General features: G+C 37.3%; 1 protein-coding gene across 1 annotated transcript in view; it reads right to left on the bottom strand.

Annotated features, from left to right (window-relative positions):
• The window catches only part of LMNTD1 (lamin tail domain containing 1), a 31,344-nt gene extending 8,543 nt beyond the window's left edge, over nt 1-22,801 (bottom strand). Inside the window, 8 exon segments of the mRNA XM_087813779.1 lie at nt 8,152-8,186; nt 8,188-8,323; nt 8,941-9,146; nt 13,539-13,655; nt 14,195-14,375; nt 16,598-16,793; nt 19,533-19,768; nt 22,692-22,801. Of these exon segments, the coding sequence (XP_087669905.1) occupies nt 8,152-8,186; nt 8,188-8,323; nt 8,941-9,146; nt 13,539-13,655; nt 14,195-14,375; nt 16,598-16,793; nt 19,533-19,768; nt 22,692-22,753 (1,169 nt within the window). The 5' untranslated portion in view covers nt 22,754-22,801.
• Between the last annotated feature and the right edge of the window lie 450 nt (nt 22,802-23,251).

The raw sequence follows: 23,251 nt of genomic DNA, 5'->3' as shown, positions 1-23,251 counted from the left end.
GATCTGCAAGGAAGGTGAACAAAAATGCAAGGAGTTTAGCACAGTTATTTCTTAGTCACTATTAGGTTTCTGCATCTGATGAGTCAGGATGCTGTTTGGCGCATCACAGTGTAAACTTTCTGAGTAGTAAGTTATGGACGTGGAATACGAATAGGTGTCTAAGATACTTTCTTTACCACAGGCAGTGGCTTAGATATAGGGAAAATCTAGCACATCAATTCCCATCTTCTGGAGCAATTTGTCGGCATGAAACAGACCTTGTAAATATTTTATGTACTTCCTTCCAGACTGACTAGTTTGAAGATGAAGGTTTTGAATGACACTGTGAAAACTTGTTCTACAGCGAAGTACTATATTCAAAGTTAATAACATTTATAAAATTTCCCATCTATAATTTCTTGAAATTTAATGACAGGATTAGTAGTAGTTGTGGTGTTTGTTTCAGTGTCAGAGGGTGACGGCAATTTCTTGGGTTTTTTGAGCCTGAAACAGTCAACACCTAGTAACATTAACTTGAATACCCTGACTCCTGAACAATATTTCTTACTTGTGTGATGAAATGGATCATTAATTATATGTATTCTATACATGAGATTATAATTTTCATAACTGAAGGGCAATTAACTTAAAATACTTCTGTTTTATAATGTTTAAATGTTTTGAAATAGGAGATCTAGTCATAAAGTTACCCAAACATTCTGTCATTGGGATTAGTATCTTGGAATTCTTTGTATGGTCATTAAAGACAGCTGTATTACACCTGTAAGAGGGATATATAAATGGTTTTCACTTTATTCTTTTTAAAAAAATGTCTTCAGAAATATAATGATATTATAATCTAAATTTTCTGAAAGCAAGCAACAGAAAAGTCATTACCCTTGAATTCATGATGTAATATAATTTTCCTTTATAAAAAAGTCCCTAACTTTTTGATGATAAAAAATGGACAGAAAGCCTTGGCAGTTTGCAGTGCTTCTTCAAGTGATTTTTCTTTTCTTTTCTTTTTTTAAAATATATTTTTACTGATTTCAGAGAGAGGAAGGGAGAGGGAGAGAGAGAAACGTCAATGATGCAAGAGTCCTCATTGATCGACTGCCTCCTGCATGCCCCTCACTGGGGATCAAGCCGGAAACCCAGGAATGTGCCCTGATGGGGAATTGAACCTTGATTTCCTGGATCCTAGGTCAATGCTCAGCTGCTGAGCCACGCCTGGCCAGGCTCAAGTGATTATTTTCTAGTTTGACTGTAAGAGGTCCAAGTAATTGGCCTTTTCTTTTCTAAAAATGGTCAGATTTTTTTGTTTAAAACTTGTATATAACAATTCATACAATTTCTAGTTATAACATTAACTAAAAATCTACCCAGTCATAAAGATGTGACCTATGATATTCCAAATTCTTTATCTGATAAATTTAACAGTGCAATACAGGTATAAACATCAATACACAGAACAGACACTAATATGGGGATACATAAAAAGAACTGATTTCAAACATGTTCCTATGGGAAAAAAAATACATTGATCTCAGTACAGATAAGCCAGATCTATTGAACTGTAATGAGTAACTGACCACGGTCTAGCTAATGTAAGATTCCATGAATGTGGCCTTAAGAGAGAGCTTACATTGATGAGATTTTAAATGTTTCGTTCCTACCTAATGTTATCTATGTTCTAGTTTTATTTATTTTTTAACAGGTTGGCTTTTATACTGTGGCTCTGTAACCCTCAGAAACAAAGGAACATTATTAATATCATTCCTATAATGACATTTGCATGGAAGACAGTGACGACTGTAGAGTCCACAAGTGAAATGAATCCCACTGCAGGGTACACTATGGATCACAGATGACAGGCAAAATGTATTAAACCGTGTGCCAATAAAGTGCACTAAACAGTGCACACACCACAGCGTTAGCTTCAAACAATGCCTGTAGAATACCATCTTCAGAGTAGCTTCTGTCATTTAACTTGAGTTATAGAAGAAGACTGATGAAGCTATCAAGATCCGTAAACTAATCTCAGCCAGAGGAAAGCACATGCTCTCTAGGTCTAGGAACATTATTAGTGCAACACTATGCAAACACATCTGCTTTGTGAAAGGTCTTCAGCCTTCCCAAGAGCCGCTCTTTTATACTGTGGCCAGTGCCTTGTCTCTGTGCGCTAGTAGCTCCAAGATCATACTACGTTTTATCAAAAATAGTTTTCGTGTTTGTTTTATTTCTTATCAAAATTTTATTGTGAAAAATTTTAAACATACAGAAAATATGAAATAATACAACCAAGTCTATATACCTATCACCCAGATTCAAAACTTGGTATTTTGCCATATTTGTATTATCTACCTATGCTTATATCACTAAACTTCTAGAAATTAATTACAGATTTCTATATGAATCTAAGAACCACCAATATAGCTACAACACAATCAGCACACCTAAGGAAAGAATGGGACTCATCAATATCTAATATTCATTCTATATTCAGATTTACTTCATTGTCTTAAAAGTGTCCTTTCTGGCTGAGATTTTTGTTTTCTTTTTAACCAGTAGCCTATTAAGTGGAACTAAATGATAGTGATCCTGTGTGGGCCATCTGGTTCAGGCACTACTTAACGACAGCTTAAACAAGATTATTTCTCTCTCACGTAACAGTCTGGAGCTGGGCCAGTACAGGCCACATAGAATGTCTTTTTCACCCTCAACACATGGCTTCTCCTCTGGGCTGGAAGATGGCAGCCCCAGCTCCTGTTATCACTGCATGGGGAGCCACGGGGGCGCACACCTCCAAGGGCATGGTCAGATGCTCTCTGTTTGCATGATTTCTGTTCACATTCCGTCGTACGGAATGAAGACTCAGCCCTGCCGGACTGCAGGGGAGGCTGGAGAAACAGGCCCCATTCTCGGCAGGGGCGTGCCTAGGTTTCTCTGGGCCTGTGGGCCTTGCGTCTAAAGGAACAATGACTGAGGGGCAGTAGTTAGCCACCCCTGCCACAAAGGTTCCTGGAAATGACTGAGCTATGATGAACCCTATTAAAATGAATTTCCAAAACAATGCAATACAACGATAGGCTTAGACTTATTTCAAGTAAGGCTATTTTTTTCTCCTACGATAAATAAGCCACGTATCAGTCTGAGTTTATTGATCTCAGACTTTTTTAGGTTTTCTTTCTCCTTCCTTTTCAGGGTGTAAGCTGTCGGTGCTTGTTCCTATAACTGTGCTGGCTTCCCTTTCTAATTTTCCTTTTCTTGTCATCAAGTTTCTAAAAATAAAATTTATGTAAGTGTAACATACGTGCAGAAAAGATCACAAGTCATAATCACAGGGCACCATGAAAACAGTGATTCACTTAACACCACTCAGATCAAGAAGTGAAACACTGTTAGTATCCTACAAGCAGTTTTTGTGTAACCTCCAAGGGCTACTTCCTTCCTTCTCCCAGAGATAACTACTACTCTGACCTTTAACACCATGGTTTTGTATATTTTTGAATTTTACATAAATGGAAACATACAATATGCAATCCTTTTTGTTTGGCAGCTTCTGTTCAATATTATGCCTGTGAGATCCTTTGATGTTGCTGCATGTAGCAGTAGTTCATGCATTTTCATTGCTGATGGGATTTTATTAATATGTCATAATTTATCTATTATACTGTTGATGAACAATTGTATTGCTTCTAGTTTTAGGCTATTACAAATACAGTTGCTATGATCATATTGTATTTGTGTTTAGTGTGCAGATGTATGTATTTTTCAGGCATATGTAATTCCTGAGAATGGAATTGCTGGGTTATGGGATAATGGGATATTTATATATTCATTTTTCTTGCCTTATTTCACTCAGACTTCTAATACAATGTTGAACAGAAGTCATCATGAGGAGGATTGTTGTCCTGATCTGGATTTCAAGGGGGAAATGTTCATTATTATCACCATTAAGTATGATAGTTTGCTTTAGGATTTTTGTAGATACCATTTGTCAGATTAAGGAAAGCCTTTCAAATACTAATTTTCTAAGGCTCTCTCCTTACAGGGTGGTATTAAATTTTATCAAATGCCTTTTTCTATATTTATCTATATTTCTATATTTTCTCTATATATCATTTTCCTTTTTATTTTGTTAGGATGATAAGTTTAATTGATTAATTTTCAAAGCTTGAACCAGCTTTGCATTCCTGAAATAAACCCATTTTTTGTGATATATTATCACTAAACAACCCATGTATCAAAGAGGATCATATTGGAAATTAGAACATATTTTGTGCTGAATGATAATGAAAGTATGATACATATCATGAACGTGACAATCAGATACTATTCTTTTAATGTCTATCCTAGATTCCAACATGCATATCCTTGATTTACTAAAATCTAATAGAAATTGTTACCTTTACAACTTACTGGAAAAGTCGTGAAATTTAGAGTACTTTAACTCCATTTACTCCCCTGCCAAACTTTTGTGCTATTACTATTGTTATGGGTTAAACTGTGTCCACCCCAAATATATTTTGAAGTCCTAACCCCTTGAACCAGTGAATGTGGCCTTATTTGGAAATCGTGTCTTCACAGATGTAATCAAGTTAGGATGAGATCATACTAAATTAGGGTGGGCCCTGATCCAGTGACTGGGGTCTTTATCAAAAGAGGGGAATTTGGCACATACACAGGAGAGAAGGCCATGCAAGGATGGAGGTAGAGGGTACAGCGATGCATCTACAAACCAAGGAACACCAAGGAATGCCGGCAACAACCAGAAACGGAAGACGCAAGAAAGGATGGGTAATCCCCTAGACTGAGTCTTCAGAGAGAGGGCGGCCCTGCTGACAGTTTGATTTCGGACTTCTAGTCTCCAGAACTGTGAGAGAATAGATTTATGTTGTTTTAAGCCACCAAGTTTGTGATACTTTGTCACAGTAACCCTGGGAAACTAAGACGATTGTCACGAATTTAAATTATATATAAATTTTAAACCCTGCAAGAGAATATTAGTATTATTTTGTATAGTAAATATTCATTTATGTTTATCCATGCTTTGACTGCATTTTTTTTTCACTTCTCCTAATATGTTTATGCATCCTTCTAGGATCATTTTTTTTCTACTTGAAATATTTCCTTAGTGTGACTTTACTGTTGATGAATTCTCTTAATGTTGTTTGCCTGAAAGAGTCTTTATTTCATCTTCACTTTTTGAAGTGTATTTTGCTTGGTCCAGAACTCTAGGATAGTAGTCCTCTTAGCACATTAGCACATTGAAGATATCATTCCATTGTCTTCTGACTTCCATGGTTTTGTTTTCTGAAGTTTTGTTATAATATACTTAGTATGGTTTCCTTTAAATATGCTGTCTGAGATTCTTCTTGATTCTATGATGATGTCTTTCATCAATTTTTGAGAATTTTTGTCATTATTTCTTTAAATATTACTGCTGCCCCAATCTCTCTTCCCCCCTGTCCTTTGGGACTCAAATCACAATTCTATAGAACCAACTTGTCCCCATTCTCTTTTCCTAACCTGCTTTGGTCTTCCCCTTCTTTCCTCACCTATTTTTCTCCTCCTTCTTTCTTTCCTTCTAGATTTTGGAATATTTCCCACTCCACTTCATTTTCAACTGCTCCCAAAATTCTCTTTAAAGTACAGACCTAACTCTGTGAGATGCCTAATTAAAAACCTTCAGTGTCTCCTTTTCTGCCTGTCCTTCATCACACCTATGTTAAACAACTATTGTGGTCATGCACTGTATTTATTGTCACTTATGTGATTAAAAACACATCAATGATAATATATGTATTTCATTGATCCATATATAGAGAATTAAAATATAAAAATGAGGGCCAGAATGACTTATTCCAATTTCATATCAGACTTCTCTATGCTTTCTGTATTTTAACATGTTTAAAAACACAAGTTTGCTTGGTAAAAATTAGGCATATGATGTGTAGTTGTTTCTTTAAAACTATCTTCACTGTGAAGTCTCTAGGTTTCTCTATAACATATATAACATACTCGAGAAGCACACTTAAACACAAGGCAACTATTCCCTTAGTCACATGCAATGAAGATTCTTTCTTCTGTAACTCAGCAAACTAGCCCATTTATTAGTGTAGAGGGAAAGGAGCAGGACTGAAGAACCTTTGTCAATTATTGAGAAGTGTGCTAATAATAGCAAATAGTCCAATGGTAGGCAAATTAAAAAGAGACTGGAGCCTGGCCGGGTGTGGCTCAGTGGGTGAGCATTGACCTAGGATCCAGGAGATCCAAGTTTGATTCCTGGTCCCGGCACATGCCCGGGTTGCGGGCTCGACCTCCAGTTTGGGGCCTGCAGGAGGCAGCCGATCAATGATGACTCTCATCATTGATATTTCTATCTTTCTCTCTTCCTCTCCCTCTTCTCTTTGAAATCAATAAAGATACATTAAAAAGAGAGAGAGAGAGAGAGAGAGACTGGATAATTAACAAACTAGATAACTTTCCTTTGAAGGATCTTGTTACATATTCTTTCAAGGAAATGAACTAATGATTTGGGGATTGCTGTAACCCAGTGACTCACCAACTAATTATTCATAACATCTGCCTCTCTGTGGCCATCTTTCACAGTTGAAATCAAAGAAAAGTTCTTATACTTCCAATGTACATCTATTCATATTAAAAATTTAATAAATAAAAAATTTTAAAAGTATATAATGATGAACAGAGAGGTCCTGAAAGTATCAAAGCAACCATCTTTTTGGATTACTATTGTAGGATATAAACATACAATAAGATGTCCTGTGTTGAATAGCAAAAGTTATTTAGTAATCAAGGTGAGTTGCCACCACTATGGAAAGGTGAATCAAGAAAATTTGAATACAAAATAATATTGACTGTAAAATGTAATTAAAATTTTTTAAAAGAAAAGAAATTTTGAAGTCAAATTTCTTTGGAAAACAAGTTGTCCAGAATGAATAAAATAGTAAAGGCTATCATTAATTGGAGAAAAACATAAATTAATGTACTTCTTGAGAGTCTCAAATCTAAGTGATATACTAAAGCTATGTATTTGTGTATAAAATAATACATGCTATTTACGTATCTAATATGTCTATAACACTTATTGCTGAAAGAGCTTTTTCAATTTCACACTCAAATCTCTTACTTTACAGATGAAGAAACTCAAGCACAACAATATAGGATACTTAGTTTTATGAAATGGAATGTATTTAGAAATTTACAAAATTTCCATCATTCCACTTCTGAAAGGTATTGTTTTGGGGTGCTATTTCCCAATGACGTGTTAACATACTAACTGGTTTTCATACAGGCGTATACAGAATCCTATGATTCCCGAAAGGTGCTCAAGGATCACAGGGAAGGGGGGAGAAGTGGGTATGATGGGAACCACCGCCTGTTCCTCCACTGGGGCAGGTCTGCTCTAATCCATTCCATACATTGGGACTTGGGACTCCGCTCAAGATTTCATTTCAAAACACATCCCTCTGCTAAATAAAAGTTTGCGAATCACTATAACTTCACCAGGACATGGCTATTGTATAGAAGCAGCCCTTCTCCACAGCTTAGGGTCCGGCACTGTGTTCTTCTCATCAGGTCTTAAACATTTGGAGGCGCCCAACGAGCCTCATGGACTCTCCCCCCAGAAAACATGATACAGGCACAGATTTTTGCACCAAATTTAGCAGATTCATGGACTTCTTGAAATCCATTCACAGATTCTGGGTTAATAACATCAACTCTAAAAGCTTTATTGAGAGAACTTAAGTAAGAAATGTCTGGTCGAAGAAAAAGATGAGATTTGGGATTAATATTAGAGTGTTTGGAAAAGATGAATTTTTTAGCATAGCATAACTTGTAGGACCAGCTTATCCTGCCTCATAAAAAACAAAATGTGCTTTGGACCAAACTTCAAGAACTACACATTTTTGCTGTTCTTTTGATTTGCTGACTCATTCAACAGATATTTATCAAGAACAGTAAAGACACTGTGCTAGAGCAAATGTAAGTGCACGGCTTACAATACTTCCTTTAGGAGCCAACTGTTTTTGAGGATATAGTTTTTAACACTTAGCGTATTTTACTACTTAACCCCTTTTCACCAGTTCTACACACACACACACACACCCCTTACTCTCTGCAGGAATAAGTATCCATTTGACTTACCAGGGCTGGATCAGGCCTGGCTGACTGAGGCGTGGGCTGTCTGTCTAAGCTGCTTTCAGACATGCTGGGATCGTGAGGTGTAATCAGAGGACAGTAGGGATGTGGAGGCACATTGGGACTGTGGCACCAAGGGCTGCGACTGGGGAAAAGAGTTGGTGGGACTTCTTTTTCTCTGTAAAAGAAAAATTAAGGCCAAATTGAACTCAAAAGGCATTTTATGCAGTGGCATTTGTAATGAAGGCTCAATTAAAGATAGAGCATGTCTTAAGACCAGACAATATGGCTTTTCTAGATCTCGTGGGCAGCACTTTTATCACAACATCAGAAGCATGTGTCTATAAATGAATAACAAATTCTGCACCTTTAATCACAGCCAGCTCTTGATCCAAGATAAAATTCCTAGATGTTGCCCTTCTCCCTTTAACCCCAGCACTGCTAAAGATGTGGTGATAACTTCACCTCTTCACCCTCCACAGCCTTGCCTCTGACAGCAGTGCCGTTGAGAAGTGAAATGGCTGGGAGGGCAGAGGCGGGTGTCTCCATTGCCTAGTGGAAATGGCCAGCCTTTATCGTCCCACGAGCATATCTTTGCTTGCTCTGTGTTTTTATGTCTTAAAACTATTATGGGTTTTATAGTCCTATTCAAAATAGGATTTTTTGGACATTAATTGACTTACCTATCCGTCATATATTTACTTGTCATCCAGTCACTCCCACCTGCTCAGTTACCAATGTGAGAAGGGCTCAGTTAAAAACAAAAAACAAAAACAAAAAACAAGCAACTTTTACCTCTTAAGAAAAGCTGGAACTAGAAAATCCATCTGAAACTTTGAGGTTTCTTTACATTTTTCTTTAGTTGTAGTTTCAACTTTTGGCCAGTGAAATATGTGCCTTTGAGATGGCGGACTTACTATGGAGCATCTCTCAAATTCAATGTCAGTCTCTAATTTCTCCCATGCTTGCTTCCAGTGAACAGGAGTGCACCAGGCTATGGCCTACAAAAGTGATTCATTAATATAAAATACTGTGGGAGTTAGATTTTTAAAAAATGTCACGAGCTTATTTCAATAACATTTTAAAGTCAAAATGTGTAATGTCACTTACCTATTGTGTATGGATTAGTGAAACACCATAAAAATGTAGTAAGACACCCGGGTCTTAGTTTCCAGTACTGAAAATCACAAGCTGCATAACCTCAGGCAGGTTAGTCACTTACTATGTACCTGAGTCCTCAGACACAAAATAAGGAGGCTGGTGGTGGGGAACTGCTATATGAGGGTGTTCTGAGTAAGCTACTAAGTTTCATAACTATAAAGAACTGTGCAAAAAGTAGTTATAATATTTATAGTAAAAATGTTAAATATTTAAGACACTATATATGCATAAATGTGTATATGTGTCTGTCTATCTCTATATCAATATCTACATTACTATCTATATCTATCTGTCTCTGTATCAGTCTTTCTATTATTTAAGATGGGAAAATGGGCAGTAGAACCAGGCCAGAGACATGGAAAGGAGACCCCATTCTCCAGACTAGATCCTAAGTGGGACTATTAAGGAAACCCATGACCACTAAAGCTGGATTTTGTTTTGGTTTCTTGAATATGTGGCATGTGAACAACATATACGTGCAAAAATTATTCAGGAAAATCATGTGTAGGGACTAACATTTATGTCTTTGTTCAACATGAGAAAATTAAGCACCAAAGTGTGCCCTAATATTCTCCTTGTTCTTGTGATCTGTTTTTAGATCATAAAATTAGAAGTTTTGGGCTAATGCTGTTACAGTTGAAAAACTGATTGGATTCATTGAGTTGCTCTGATTGGATTGACAAACAATTAACTGGACATAAAGGCAAATTAACTAGACATAAAGGCAATGCCAGGCAAGTTCAACAGAGAAAGACAAGAGTGAAATCTTTTCTAAAAAGTTCAATTTCATGGGCCACAACAGAAAAACTCCATTTTTGCTTCAGGTCATCAGTTAGGGATTCTTCAATTTTAGCAGCTCAAACAGACACATTTGTGTTGAAGATATGCTATGATTTTTTTTTTGATTTTTTTTAGTGCAATCTCCCTCAATTAGATTGAAAGACTTTCCTAGACAAGGGCAATATTTTATTTCTCCCTATATTATAGGGACTTAAAATATTAGATGACAATGACAATGATAATGTGATAAAATAAAATATGTTTCTCATTACACCTCTGGAATGTTGGCCATATGAACCTTGTAGGCTATTTTTAGTACAATAGAAAAATTCTCAGAGTCAGAATGTCTGGTTTTATTTTAGTTCTGCCATTTTACCAATCACGTGACCTTGAGCAAGCCATTTAACTTTCCAAGCCCCATTTTCCTCTTTTGTAAATGCTTAAACAATCTGAGAACCAAATGAGATAATGCACATAGAAACAGCCCTTCAGTGAGCTCCTACAGCATGGCAGCAGGCAGTCCTATACCTGAATCTTTAGTGCAAAATAATGTATTGAAAAGGTTCCAGGCATCGACTAAATATAAAATGCTTATTAATTTTTTTGACATATAATGTAGAGGCTACAAATCCTGGAGGACAGCAATGTAACTGGTGGGGAAAAAAATCTAGCCCTGTTTAAAAATCTATAGACTCATAGAATCTTGGTGATGATGTTGTAAAGCCCTTGTGTTATATGTTAGAAAACAGAATAAAAATTTCATAGTCAACTCATGGCAGAGCAGGACTAAATCTACCTTTATATTACACCACGTGATTTATAGCATATCAGTGATGTCTGTCATACTTTATTTTAGGTTTCGTTTTCTTTTAATGATCCATGACCAATAATATAACTTTTTTGCTCAAGTCCAGCAACAGAACCTATTCTAATTTGTATGACTGGCGATTTCTTTAGGCAGAAGATTGCAAGTTCTGTAACTTTGTCTACAAGATGTGGGTTATTTTTGTTATAAATAGAAAACAATTCCAGAGTCATGATAAAAGCCTCAGGCTTTCCTGTGTTTTAGCTTGTCTATGGGAATGGAGCAACCCATCTTTGTGAGGAAAATCTATCTCACGGTTGCAGGTAGTGAGGTCCGCATCACTGAAGTGAGAAGAGAAATAAATGTGCTGTTAAAAAGAGGGGTGAGGGAGAACTCTATGCTTACATTAGGGTTTTAGGTTGGGGTAAAGTCACAATTCTGTACTTAATGGAAATATTTTCTATTTAATTAAGTAATGCTGACTGCTTTATCATTGAGTGGGATTCCAATAGGACCTCAATTTGAAAAAAAAAAAAAAAAAGGCTTGAGCTGAGGTCTGAGGATGGGTGCGATTTAATAGGTAAAAAGGGGAGAAAAGAGTCCATGGAGAGGCAAGAGCATGTGCAAACGCCCTGTAGCTTGAGGGAGCAATGAAGTAAAAAAAGTAAAAGAAGGCCAGTGTGGTTTGAGAAGAGAGCATGGAAAAGCATGGGGAAGGGTGAGCTGGGGGGAGGAAAGGAACAAGACCACTTGGTTCAGGTCAACTGGGTGAAATCCCTCTCTCCTGCAGACTCAGAACAAGTGCTCCTTTGCCCTCTAATGCTTTTCTTCATGCTTCCCTTTACAGAGTTCTTCCTTTAACGTGGCTATTGCGCTCTGTGCACATACTTCTCTTAAAGTATTGTTTCACTGTACTGCAATTATTTATTGCTCCATATAAATTTCTACTACCAGACTATGATTTTTCTGAGGACAGAAATAGTTACACAATAGTTATGCTCCTTTTCCCTCAGCATCTAGCACAATGCTTGGCAGATTCTAAATATATGCAAATATTTCCTGTATGAGTCAGTCAATCAGATTCACCCTTTCACTGGCAAAAAAAATAAAATAAAATTGTATTTACTTCACCCTGCAGAAATGGTCTGAGTCTATGTGAGCAAAGTAGCTTAAACCACTCAGTAAAAGGGCTAGTCTAAATTCGAAGTCTAATTCAGTTGCACAAAGTGACAATTTGCCAAACAAAATGTGTACTTTAGGAGCTCAGGGACCTGGTCTGTCTGGTTCAACACTCAGTGCCTGGAACAGTGTGCCTGCAAGGTAGAGACTCCAGAGTTGTTTGCAGAGCAGATAAATGGGTAGAGTAATGTGATAAAAGGTCTGAAACAAGAAGGCTTTATTCCTAATCTGAGTTTTGCTAATAATTTCTGATGGGACTGAGTAAGTTAGATTGTATAGCTTTATTTTCACTATCAGTAAAAATTATTGGAAGTATTATGAAATTCAGTTTGAGCCCACAAAAATACCTAAAGCTTAAGTGAGTGAAGGCTGCAAAATTACTAATGAGTGTTTTCTCCATCTAGCAACTGCTTGTTTCCTCAGAAAGACATTAAGTGGCTCATAATAAATTAGCAAGTCTATATCATCAGGTATAACTTAACAAGAAGAAACTCAGAAGTAGACTTTGATCAGCCTGTTGTGTGGATTAGTTGTTAAATGGTGTAGTAAGTTCGATGGGGGCTAAGAAGAAAAGACAGGTATTTAAGAAATATCTAAAGAATAGTTTTGCTGTAACTACTTTTGTTACTTTTTTGTTGTCAAAAAAGATAACTGACTTTACTGCGTGTGTCTTTGGGTATGTACTTCTGCTAATATTATACCAAGGAAAAGCTAGAGTGGAAATCTAAAGTTGTCAAATATTGAGAATTAATTACTGATACACATAATTTTATAGTGAATATAGTATCATCAGACAAATTAGAGTGTAGTTTCTTTCATTAGAATATTAGTTTGATTGTTTTTTCAATCCTTACCCAAAGATTTTTTCCATTGCTTTTCAGAGAGAGTGGAAAGGAGAGAGAGAGAGAGCGAGAGAGAGATCGATTGGTTGCCTGCAACTGAGGTACGTGCCCTTGGCCTGAATTGAACCTGGGACCCTTAAGTCCAAGGGCCAATGACCTAACCACTGAGCCAAACAGGCGAGGGCTAGAATATTAGTTCTCGAGAGCAGATATCCTGTGGTACTCTACATTATATTCCTGACACTTACGACAACCTTTAGCACAGAGAAGAACCTCAACAAACATTTGAAAAATACATAAGTGAATAGAAAGGGCCTGCGCAGAGTCTATTCCTTTCTCGTCCTGCTCTTCTGGCTTAAACACCATAAATAAAATCCATCCTTCGTGCTGACATTTGAAGCAGCTTCGTATCTGGGATATCAAAAACGTTTTGGCCAAATTGTAAGCAGCTCTTTGGCACTTTGCACTGGGAAGAGGGTGCTGCTGATTTGCTGAGTGGCTATGACAGTCGGGGACGGTTCTATGCGAGGTTTTAGGGTCAGAAAAAGAATTGAGCGAGCTCAGGGTAGAAGGAGAACAGAAGGAGACTATCCATTTAAAACTATTGTTAGGAACCAGATACTGACCTCACCGTTAGGTGTGCACAGGATTGTTGTACAAACTGGGCTTGTTCTGAACTTGTTTTCCTTCCAAAGAAAATCTGTTGGTGGCTGGTGCTTTGCTTCAGAGGCTGCTGCCCAGACCTGCAAGAAAGCAGTTTGTTCATTAAAAGTGTCACTGGAGTTCAACAGTTCTGCAAACGTCAGAGGGTGATTGCAATGTTATCTTTCTCAACATATGAGGTTTTAAAATATAATGACTGTATAATATATAATGTCAAGCTGTGTAAGACGGTATGTGGTTGAAAGGAAAGCACAGTAAAGAGGAAAAACTCCAGTATCAACTAATTATCTGTTCTCTAGGCAAACAACCTCTTTACTTTCCTTTTATGGATTATGTTGGCTTAATTTTAGGAACTTAGGCATTTCATTTTAATAGTTGAGTTGTAAAAACAGAAGGTATTATACAACAAATTGAAGAAAGCTATAGAAATTTAATTATGGGAATTCGCTTACACGCAGAGATGGACAACGCGGCTCAATTAGCCGCCACCAACAAAGCGTCACATTTTACGTAAAGATCAAGCGACCAAGAAACCGCCGGTGCTGAGCCGCAGTCTGACCTGGGCAGGTGAGATTTCCCTGCACAATTTTAGTTCATAGTCTTGGTATCTTGTACTTACCGTTGCTGTGGAACTGGCCTGCATTGTGACATTCGGAGGGAATCGGAACAGAGAGACTCTTTGTCCATTCACATTTTGCTGGAGAATATAATTTCCAATCTCCAGTTCTTTATCAAGGGAAGAGTTAATGAGCTTCACAAATAAACCCTTCACTTCAGCTATTTTGATGTCTCCAAAAGCACTAGAAAAATACAAAGATTGGAAGGTGCGTTCAGATAAGCATGTCTTTGGTTCACGTTAAGAACTGAATAATAAATATGCTTCGGAAGTTGTTCATGAACTGTCCGCTTTATTAGACAAATTCTATGTGAAGACAGTGTATTTTGTAGTCTCAGGCAAATGCTTTGATTTCTTAGTTCTGTTTGTTGGGCAATAAAATCATCTATTTCACATAAAATAATTAAAGAAAACTTAAAAAGTGCTTTAGGTGTCAAGGTATAAATGCCATAGGGAGGTGTGATTATTGTTATTTAAATCCTACTGTTCATAAAACCACTGAGATATGAAACTGAAATAGATCAAGAGGAAAGCTAAATTATATTTCTAATGAAGTTACTATGAAGATAACTAGCAACTATGTACTTAAAAGAATTCAGCAAACAAAACATTACACAAAGATAAGATGGTATTTTCCCCCACTAACGTATTAAGAGCTTATTATTTGCCAGGGACCAAGCTAAACATTTGTATAGTAGCAATTTTCAGAGTGTGGGTCACAATCCCTTTGGTGGGTTAGAGGCATCATTTTAAAAATGAAACATACCCCTACCAATTATAATAACCAATATTTACTATGTTCCAGGCACTTTTTAAAGATTATATCTATATCTACAATTTTTTCAATTACAGTTTACATTCAATTATTATTTTGTGTTAGTTTCAGGAGCACAGCATAGTGGTTAGACAATCATGTACTTTACAAAGTGGTACCCCTGATATTTCTGGTACCCACCTGGCACCATGCACAGTTATTACAATATTATTGACTATATTCCCTATGCTGTACTTTACGTCCCCATGACTATTTTGGAACTACCAATTTGTACTTCCTAATTTCTTCACTTTTTTCACCCAGCCCCCTAGACCCTCTCCTCTGGCAACCATCAGTCCGATCTCTTATCTATGAGTCATTGTTTCCATTTTGTTCGTTCGTTTATTTTGCTCTTTAGATTCTACATATGGTACAATTAAATGGTTTTTGTTTGTTGTATATATATGTACTACAGCTTTTTTTATCCACTCATCTACTAATGGACATTTGGGCTGCTTCCGTATCTTGGCTACTGTAAGTAACGCTGCGATGAACATAAGGGTGCATGTATTCTTTCAAATTAGCGGGTTTTGTTCCTTTGAATATGTACCCTGAAGTGGAATCGCTGGGTCACGAAGCAGTTCCATTTGTCACTTTTTTAAGTAACTTCGTACAGCTTTCCACAGTGGCCGCGCCAGTCTGCGTTCCCACCACCAGGGCACAAGGTTTCCTTTCCTCCACACCCTCTCCAACACTTGTTGCCTGTTGATTTATTGATGACAGCCATTCAGATAGGTGTGAAAGTGATGTCTCATTGAGGTTGTAATTTGTATTTCTCTGATGATTAGTGATGTTGAGCATCTTTCATATGTCTACTGGACATCTATATGTCCTCTTTGGAGAAGTGTCTGTTCAAATCCTTTGCCCATTTCTTAATTGGATCGTTTTTGTTGTTGTTGCAAAATAAACCAATCAACAACATAGAAACACACTCATAGATACAGAGAACAGGCTGACAGCTGTCAAAGAAAGGGGCTTGTGGGCTGGGTGAAAAAGGTGAAGGGATTAAGCAAAAAAACCCCAAAAAACCACACGGTCATAGACACAGACAATGTATAGTGATTATAAGGGGAAAGGGGGTGTGGGGAGAGGTTGAAGAGGGTAGAGGGGAGATAAACACTGATGGAAGGAGACTTGACTTGGGGTGGTGAACATGCAATATAACATACAGATATATTATAGAATTGTACACCTGAAACCTATATAATTTTATTAACCAATGTCACCCCAATAAATTCAATTTAAAATGTCTACCTTTCTTCTTCTATATTAAACTCAAGGTCCTAGTAGAAGAAAAAAAGATACTAAGTCCATCTGAATGACTGGCCAATAATAAAGACCGGTTCTTGAAAAATTGAGTTGACTTTATTTGTAGGGATTATGTAGTGCTGTTTTCTCTGGCATCTTTGAAGAGTTATTTGGTTACTTTGAGAGTTATATTGATTCCTTTTAATTGCTCAGAACATGAAACAGTTATATTTTGTCTAATTTCTTAGATTTAATCATGAACAGCACAACAGATTAAAATTTTGGCTCCTACTGACTTATGGATCCTATAGCAATAGAAGGTGTTAAATAATTAGAATATGTACCTGGATCTAAATTGGCCTACTTCTTCAAGAATCATAGAAAAGTGCTTCCAGTTTTTCTTGGTCTGAAATGAGTGTGTAACAGGTTTCTTTGAATCACCAAATAAAGATAGGAAATAATCCTCTCCTTCCCCAATCATGGCTGGCTCAGAACCAAGGGACGACAGAGTCTTTTTCTTTGCAACTGTGACACCGGTGGCTTTTTCCAAACAAATTAAAGAGAGAAGCAGCAAAGAGAGAAAAAAATAAAAGGATATTAAAAGAACTCAAAGCCACTATCTTTATTCTTTGCTTCTACAAAACTATATTCTTTATACATTTTACTGTCACTGTCAAACTAAATGAAGATAATTAAAAGCTTTAAACCAAAGTCTACAAAATGGCCAGTAAGTGATTATTTTTGGTGACACTCAGTTCCTAGAGATTATCTTAAACTATCAATTATATCATCAACATAATGACTATTTAACTGATCATTTATTTGTACTAGAAGCATCATAAGTTTTTGAGTAGGTAAAATATTTGAGTCTCTCAAATTTGGATATGCTGTACATAAGTATAACTTTATTCTATTTTATATTAGCTATGCTCTCCAAATTGATACCCATAAATTAAACCTTCAAGTGAGTCCTTTCCTAACAATGGTTACTATTTTGCTAGATAAAGATGTAAGTTTCCTCTCATCAACTGAAATACTTTATTAGAAAGATAAAGTAATGCTTAATCAGGCTCTAGTATCCTCTTAGAAATAAGCTAGCTTCTTTAAAATTCTCTCACTGTTGAGATTCAAACACAAAATAGGTTTCATGATTTTACATAGAAAGAACCATGCTGAGTAAATCTAATGACGTAATTGCAAAGAGAAAGGAACACTTCAGAGGGGCATCGTGACGAAGTGGATACGGCAATATGCCTTGGATTTGGGCAGACCAGCAATTGTATCCCTGCTCTGTCACTTACTAAGCCAGCTGATTTAAACTTCCAATTCTCGGTTTTCCTGAGCATAAAATAAAAATATACTACCTTGTTAAGGTGATGTGAGGACTGAAGGCAATGTAGATAAGTGTCTAGCAGTGTCTGGTATTTAGCAGGTACTCAATAAATGATAGTTATTATTGTGACCCCTGGGTCCAAAATCATCAAAGGATTAGCACAATCTAGAGTTTGCTTTATATTTGTGTATCTTTAACAAAACCAAAGTGAGGTAAAAGCTGGAGAGGATTAAACTCATAGTTCCTAAAGAGGATTCCTCAAAGTATTTTGTTCAGAAGAAAGGTTTGGAATTAAATTAGTTTATTCTTAGTCAGGTGAGTATTTACTTAATCCTTTAATTAATTTAGGAATAGAGAATAGGCCGCAGTTCTTTGAATAGCTCATCCTGAGGGATAGAGACCTTTGCATTCTGAAAGGAAAGAAGACATTCATTTTAGTCACAGTCATTATTTCGTCTAGAGGAACAGATGGATGGAAATGAACCAAATGCAACAAGTTGCAGCAAACCCAGACATCTATCTACAGAAGCAGAATCTACGGTAACTGCGGGCGAAGACTGCATCCTAGCTCAGCTCATCCTGCCAGGGGACGCTGCTGTATATTTTTTCCTACTAATCCTGGGAACTTTCATACTTTGACCCAAATATAGAACATATGCCATGATGATACAGTGCTAAAGGACAGAAAATATTCCCTCCCACGATCTGAAATCTGTATTTTCACTTTTAAGTATACGGATTTGGTCATTGCTAAAGGTCAGTGTGAATTTAGGAGGTTTCTTTGAAAAATATATCTTAGGCATGCAAACAGTGAAACACGGGGAGTATGACAATAATGGCAGTAGGTCAAAATCCTAGATACCACTGTGTCAAAGGCTTGGGCGAACACCAGAAACAAAACCCAGTATAGGTAAGGAGCAGCCGGGCTGCAAGTGTGCACAGAATGGCAGAGGAAAGTGGGGGCATCAGGACGTCATGAGTGTGTTTGTGCTGCCAGTTTTGAAACTTGTTGGTTGTTTGGTGATTGAAATGCAGACCCCAATCTAGCCTTATCTATGAGATGGTGCTGAGAGATAGGTCCAGATTCACAGCTAGTTTTTATTGAGTGCGCTAGCTGATTTTCATAAATATCTCCTATCTCCTTTAATAATCCTTAGGATAGCCCTGTGAAGTTGATGTCTTAATCCCCATTTTGCAGTTGTGGGAAATGGGACTCCAAGATGCTGCATACCTTACCTAATGTCTCACACTATAGGGAGCTGAAAGATGGCTGGGACCACGGTCTTCTGTTTCCAAAGACGGTGTCTTTCCAGGAAACTATGATAACATACCCTTGACGTCCCCTGCACACGGTGAGGAACAAACGCCCTGTAGTGTGGGTATTGCTGAGCGCATTGTTGGCAACTGTTAACATTTTACTTCTTCCAACCATAGTCCTGTGTTTATTTTCCTCTCCTTCAAATTCTTTATTGTTTCTCCCTTTTCTCTCCACCCTTTTACCTTCTTTATTTTTCTTCTTTCTCTTATCTCTCTGTCTTTTCCTCATCAAAGTCCTAAATCTTCTGAAGGCACAAAGTACACAAGACATTGCTTAATCTTTCTGGTCGCATTAAGAGGAAGGGCAGTTAATGTTATACATTAGAATTTTTTAATTATCTAGCAATTCTAGAACATCTAAGCTGTCAACCCATGAACCATTATGATAACTCAAGATATTTTAATCATGGGGGTGACATACTTGGCCACATACATTTACGTGACCAGAAAATGACTCCACGGTTAGGATCAATAGTGAGTATAGTCAAGTTACTCTGTATATGACATTAAGAAATTAGCAGTATTGAACACAAATAATAAAACATCATTCTGGTTTCTAGACACACAGAAAATTTATCGAATTATATAATTTAAAAATAATCCAAAAAATCGGTACATGTTTTGCTTACCCATGCTGCTTTCTGATTGGAAATGGCTCACTGAAGTTGATTTAGAAGACTTTGGTGCAATTGTTGATATAGTTACTCCACTAGTCTGAAGACTAGACAGATAGCAACTGAGAGGAATTTCATTGGATGATGACAGTGACAATGGCAGTATTGTGCTATCTGACTTTGAAAAAATTGAAAAAAAATGTACTAAAGATTGCTGTATCCTTGAGAGATCAGAATATATATCTTCTCTTCTGTGTACAAAAATTAGTATAAAAAACAAAGTGAGAAAGTAAAAATGAATAGACTATGAACACAAGAAGCATGAACTATCATTATTACCCAGAGTTCTGCTTTTCAAAGGTATTATGCATCTCATATAAGCACAAGAACATCTTATATTTCTAGTTTTAACAATCTAAATAGAACACTTCAGTATCAAGTTAAGACATGCTTTTTTTCTATTTAAAAATGGATAAATTCCCACTGTAGATGGTTTTGAAAAAATGTAAAAGTAGAAAGAAAATAAAAATCAAGCAAGAATTGTACCAGTTTCCCAGGCTTTTTAATGCATTTTTTACACAAAATTGAGACTCTATTAACCATTTATAGCCTACATTTATCACTCATTATATCCTATTTCCCCTTTCTACTAACATAAAAATATTATAATTCTTGTTTAATATATTATTTCCTATACTTTTTCCTATGATTTCTGCTGCTGAATTAATTTTCCTATATTTATAAAGATTCTAGAGTTAATGCCTACTTTCAAATACACTCTGCAAATTAATACCTATAAATACAGCACACATGTGTATATGTGTGTGTACTTGTGTGTGTGTGTGTGTGTGTGCGCGCGCGCACGTGTGTGTGAGAGTCTGTGTGAATGTTGAAGGGAATAGCAGGAAAAGAAAGATTTAATTTCCAGATACTATATTTTAAAAATTTATCTTTATTGTTGAAAGTAATACCTTTCCCTCCACCACTGACCCCTCTGCTCCACTCCTGCCCCCTCCCCAGGCCTATCCCGCACTAATGTCTGTCCTTGGGCTATGCATATATACATATAAATTCATTGGTTAATCTCTTAACCAGGTACTATTTTTATAAGTAGACGTTACTATGAACAAAGATTTTCCTTTCTTTTTCATAAATATAAAAGCATTTGTGAACTAATGCAAAAACATTTTTTAAAAGTCCTTAAACTACAGTGCAATTATTTTACAAGTAAAACGGTATTCTCATGGCCTGACTTATGAAAAGGTTTATGACAACCCCATTATATGCGTCACATTGAGACTCAAACTAAAAGCAATCCATGTATGTGTGTGTGTGTGTTTAATGCTTGAGTGTGAACAAAGTTCTGGGGTCCAAAACCTTTTAGCTTTCTGAAACACTGGATAAATGACCAGCCAGCTTAAGCATTACCTTTCTGGGGGTCACACATCCACTGTAATTTAGGAACTAAGTATTTAACCTCTGTGGATTGTCTCAATTTTGATCTCTTTGCTTTCCCAGAGTTCCTAGAAAGTTACTTTAGCCAGTTATCTGCTGTAGTTTTTTTTTTTTTAATGTTTCCATAAGGGAACAAGGGTCAGGAATTTCCTAATTTGCCATCTTGCTGATGTCTGTCTCAGTCGCTCTGTTTACCAAGAGGTATTCATGGTCCTTTGGTTTTATAATTTGTAAGTTCTTTCATCAGAAATATTAATCTGGAGAGTTTTTACTCAAAACCAGACTTCTCTAAATGTACCTCTCAGAAGGCATACACATCTCAGGCAAATTATTTTTTATAACTGAATGGCATTGGCTTTGAAAATTATTACCAGCCCAGCACTTACTAGGCTTGAGCGCTGCCATTCTGCTGACACCTGAAGCACTCATTTTTGTCTGAAAAGCTCACACCTTGAAGATACACTCGAGTATGACTGTGGTGGTAGTAGGATGGAGACTATAGAGATCGATTTTCAAATTACAAATATTCCATCTCTGTCCAACCCAAGACAGGCTCCTATGACGTGATTTCTCCTTCACACTGGCTAGCATAAACAGGAAAAGTACTTTTCTCTTTCAAAGTTCTTTACATCTGGGTTTCATTATGGACAAACTGGCTATATCTTTCAGCATGTTCATCTTACAGGCTCTGAATTTTTTTTCTCTCCAGTAAAACAATAGCATTCCCAAATAAATTTAATTCGACAAAAGATTCCCAATAAGCCTTGGAAAATGTTGCAATCAAAGAAATCTGGCCTAGGACCACAGGGTGTTCCTATTTTTACATTTGAATAAGAAACTTCTAACAGCTGCACACACCTCGGGAAGAGCTGAAACATTTCAGGCAGACAAGTGCGTGACGCAGCCCATTGTCTGAAAACCTGCACTCACAGATCGCCTAGGCTCTTCTTGGAAGATGAGAGGTCTGTCCTAGTGCTTAGTTAGCTTTCCCTACTGCTTAGCACATGGAATTTTCCAAGCCCTTCTTGGTATTTTGTTCCCTCTGAAATTGATTAGCACTCAACCAGAGGAAGTTATAAAAGTTCAATCCCAGCATTTCAATGTTATTTTGGGAGATATTGTACTGGTAATCCTGACAACAATCATTCTCAGATTTAAAATATTTTAATAAAATATTTAAAAATGAACTTGAACTGAATAAAACAGGACATTTGGGTCCAATATAACATTAGCTTTAAATTGTGTATATTTAATACAATAGGTCTTTTCTTTTTTTTTTTTTTTTTTTTAGAAAACATTGGAAAACCAATGCTAATGCTTTAATTGATAGAGTGGTTAACATTAGTAGTAAAAATAGGGAGTTGTAGTTTTTATTTAGCATCCTTACAGACATTTCCTAAACCGAAATTCTTTAGTAATTCTTCGTCCCCAGGTCAGTAACATGGTTCTAGGGAAATTCTCTGCCAGTTATCTTCACATGTGAGATACGAGCTTTGGTCTGATACGATGGAGACCTGTCCAGGTGCATTTTTATATTCCTCAAGGATTGAACCTTATCAAACAGTGGCTGGGAAATAGTTGTAGGTTAATTTTAGAAAATGTGTGGAATCAATTCCAGTTCTAACTATTTCATTAGATGTTTCTAAACAAGAGGTCAAGCGCTCCATCACTGTCCTCTAAAACTCAGGTCCTTCCCCCCTCCGGCCGTACCCTTCTTACTGGGTTTCTTTCTCCATCTTATCTTCCTGCTCAGGAACTTGACTCTGCCGGGCTGCCCACATTTCCCGAGTGGCTCGTGTATCTTTTATCTCGGCCAGGAGAAAAGTCTCTTCTCTTTCCTGGGAAAACAGATCGTGCGTGACATTAGGCAATGCATGGAGCTGAGCTTCAGCCAGGGCTTCTCTTTCAAGCCACCTCGCCTGCCCCTTTCCCTACCTTAGAGCACCTGCAGGTCTGCTGACTCCTGTACCCAGCTGGGGCCAGGCCCAGGACCCTAACGGGGCTGGGTAAGCCCTGGCATGGCCAGCTGGCTCAGGCTCTAGACAAACCAAGGGGACGGAGTGCAGCGGTGGCCGGAGGCAGCTCCAGGGGCGGGGTGGCCCAGCACAGCTGGCTTTGTGACCGCAGCCTTCCCACGCAGAGGCGCCTGGAGAACACGGAGGCAGCATCCCCGTGGCTACGGAGTTCCGGCCCCTGAACAATGGCCATGTGGGGGCTGCACCCGCTCTGCAGTTTGCAGGCATGAAATAAGGGAACTTGCCTTTAGGGGAGCCAGATCT

Source organism: Miniopterus natalensis, chromosome 2, assembly GCF_054644295.1.
Source record: "Miniopterus natalensis isolate mMinNat1 chromosome 2, mMinNat1.hap1, whole genome shotgun sequence".
Lineage (NCBI taxonomy): Eukaryota > Metazoa > Chordata > Mammalia > Chiroptera > Miniopteridae > Miniopterus > Miniopterus natalensis.
Note: the sequence above shows the minus strand (reverse complement) of the source record. Positions and strands in the feature narration are given on the sequence as shown.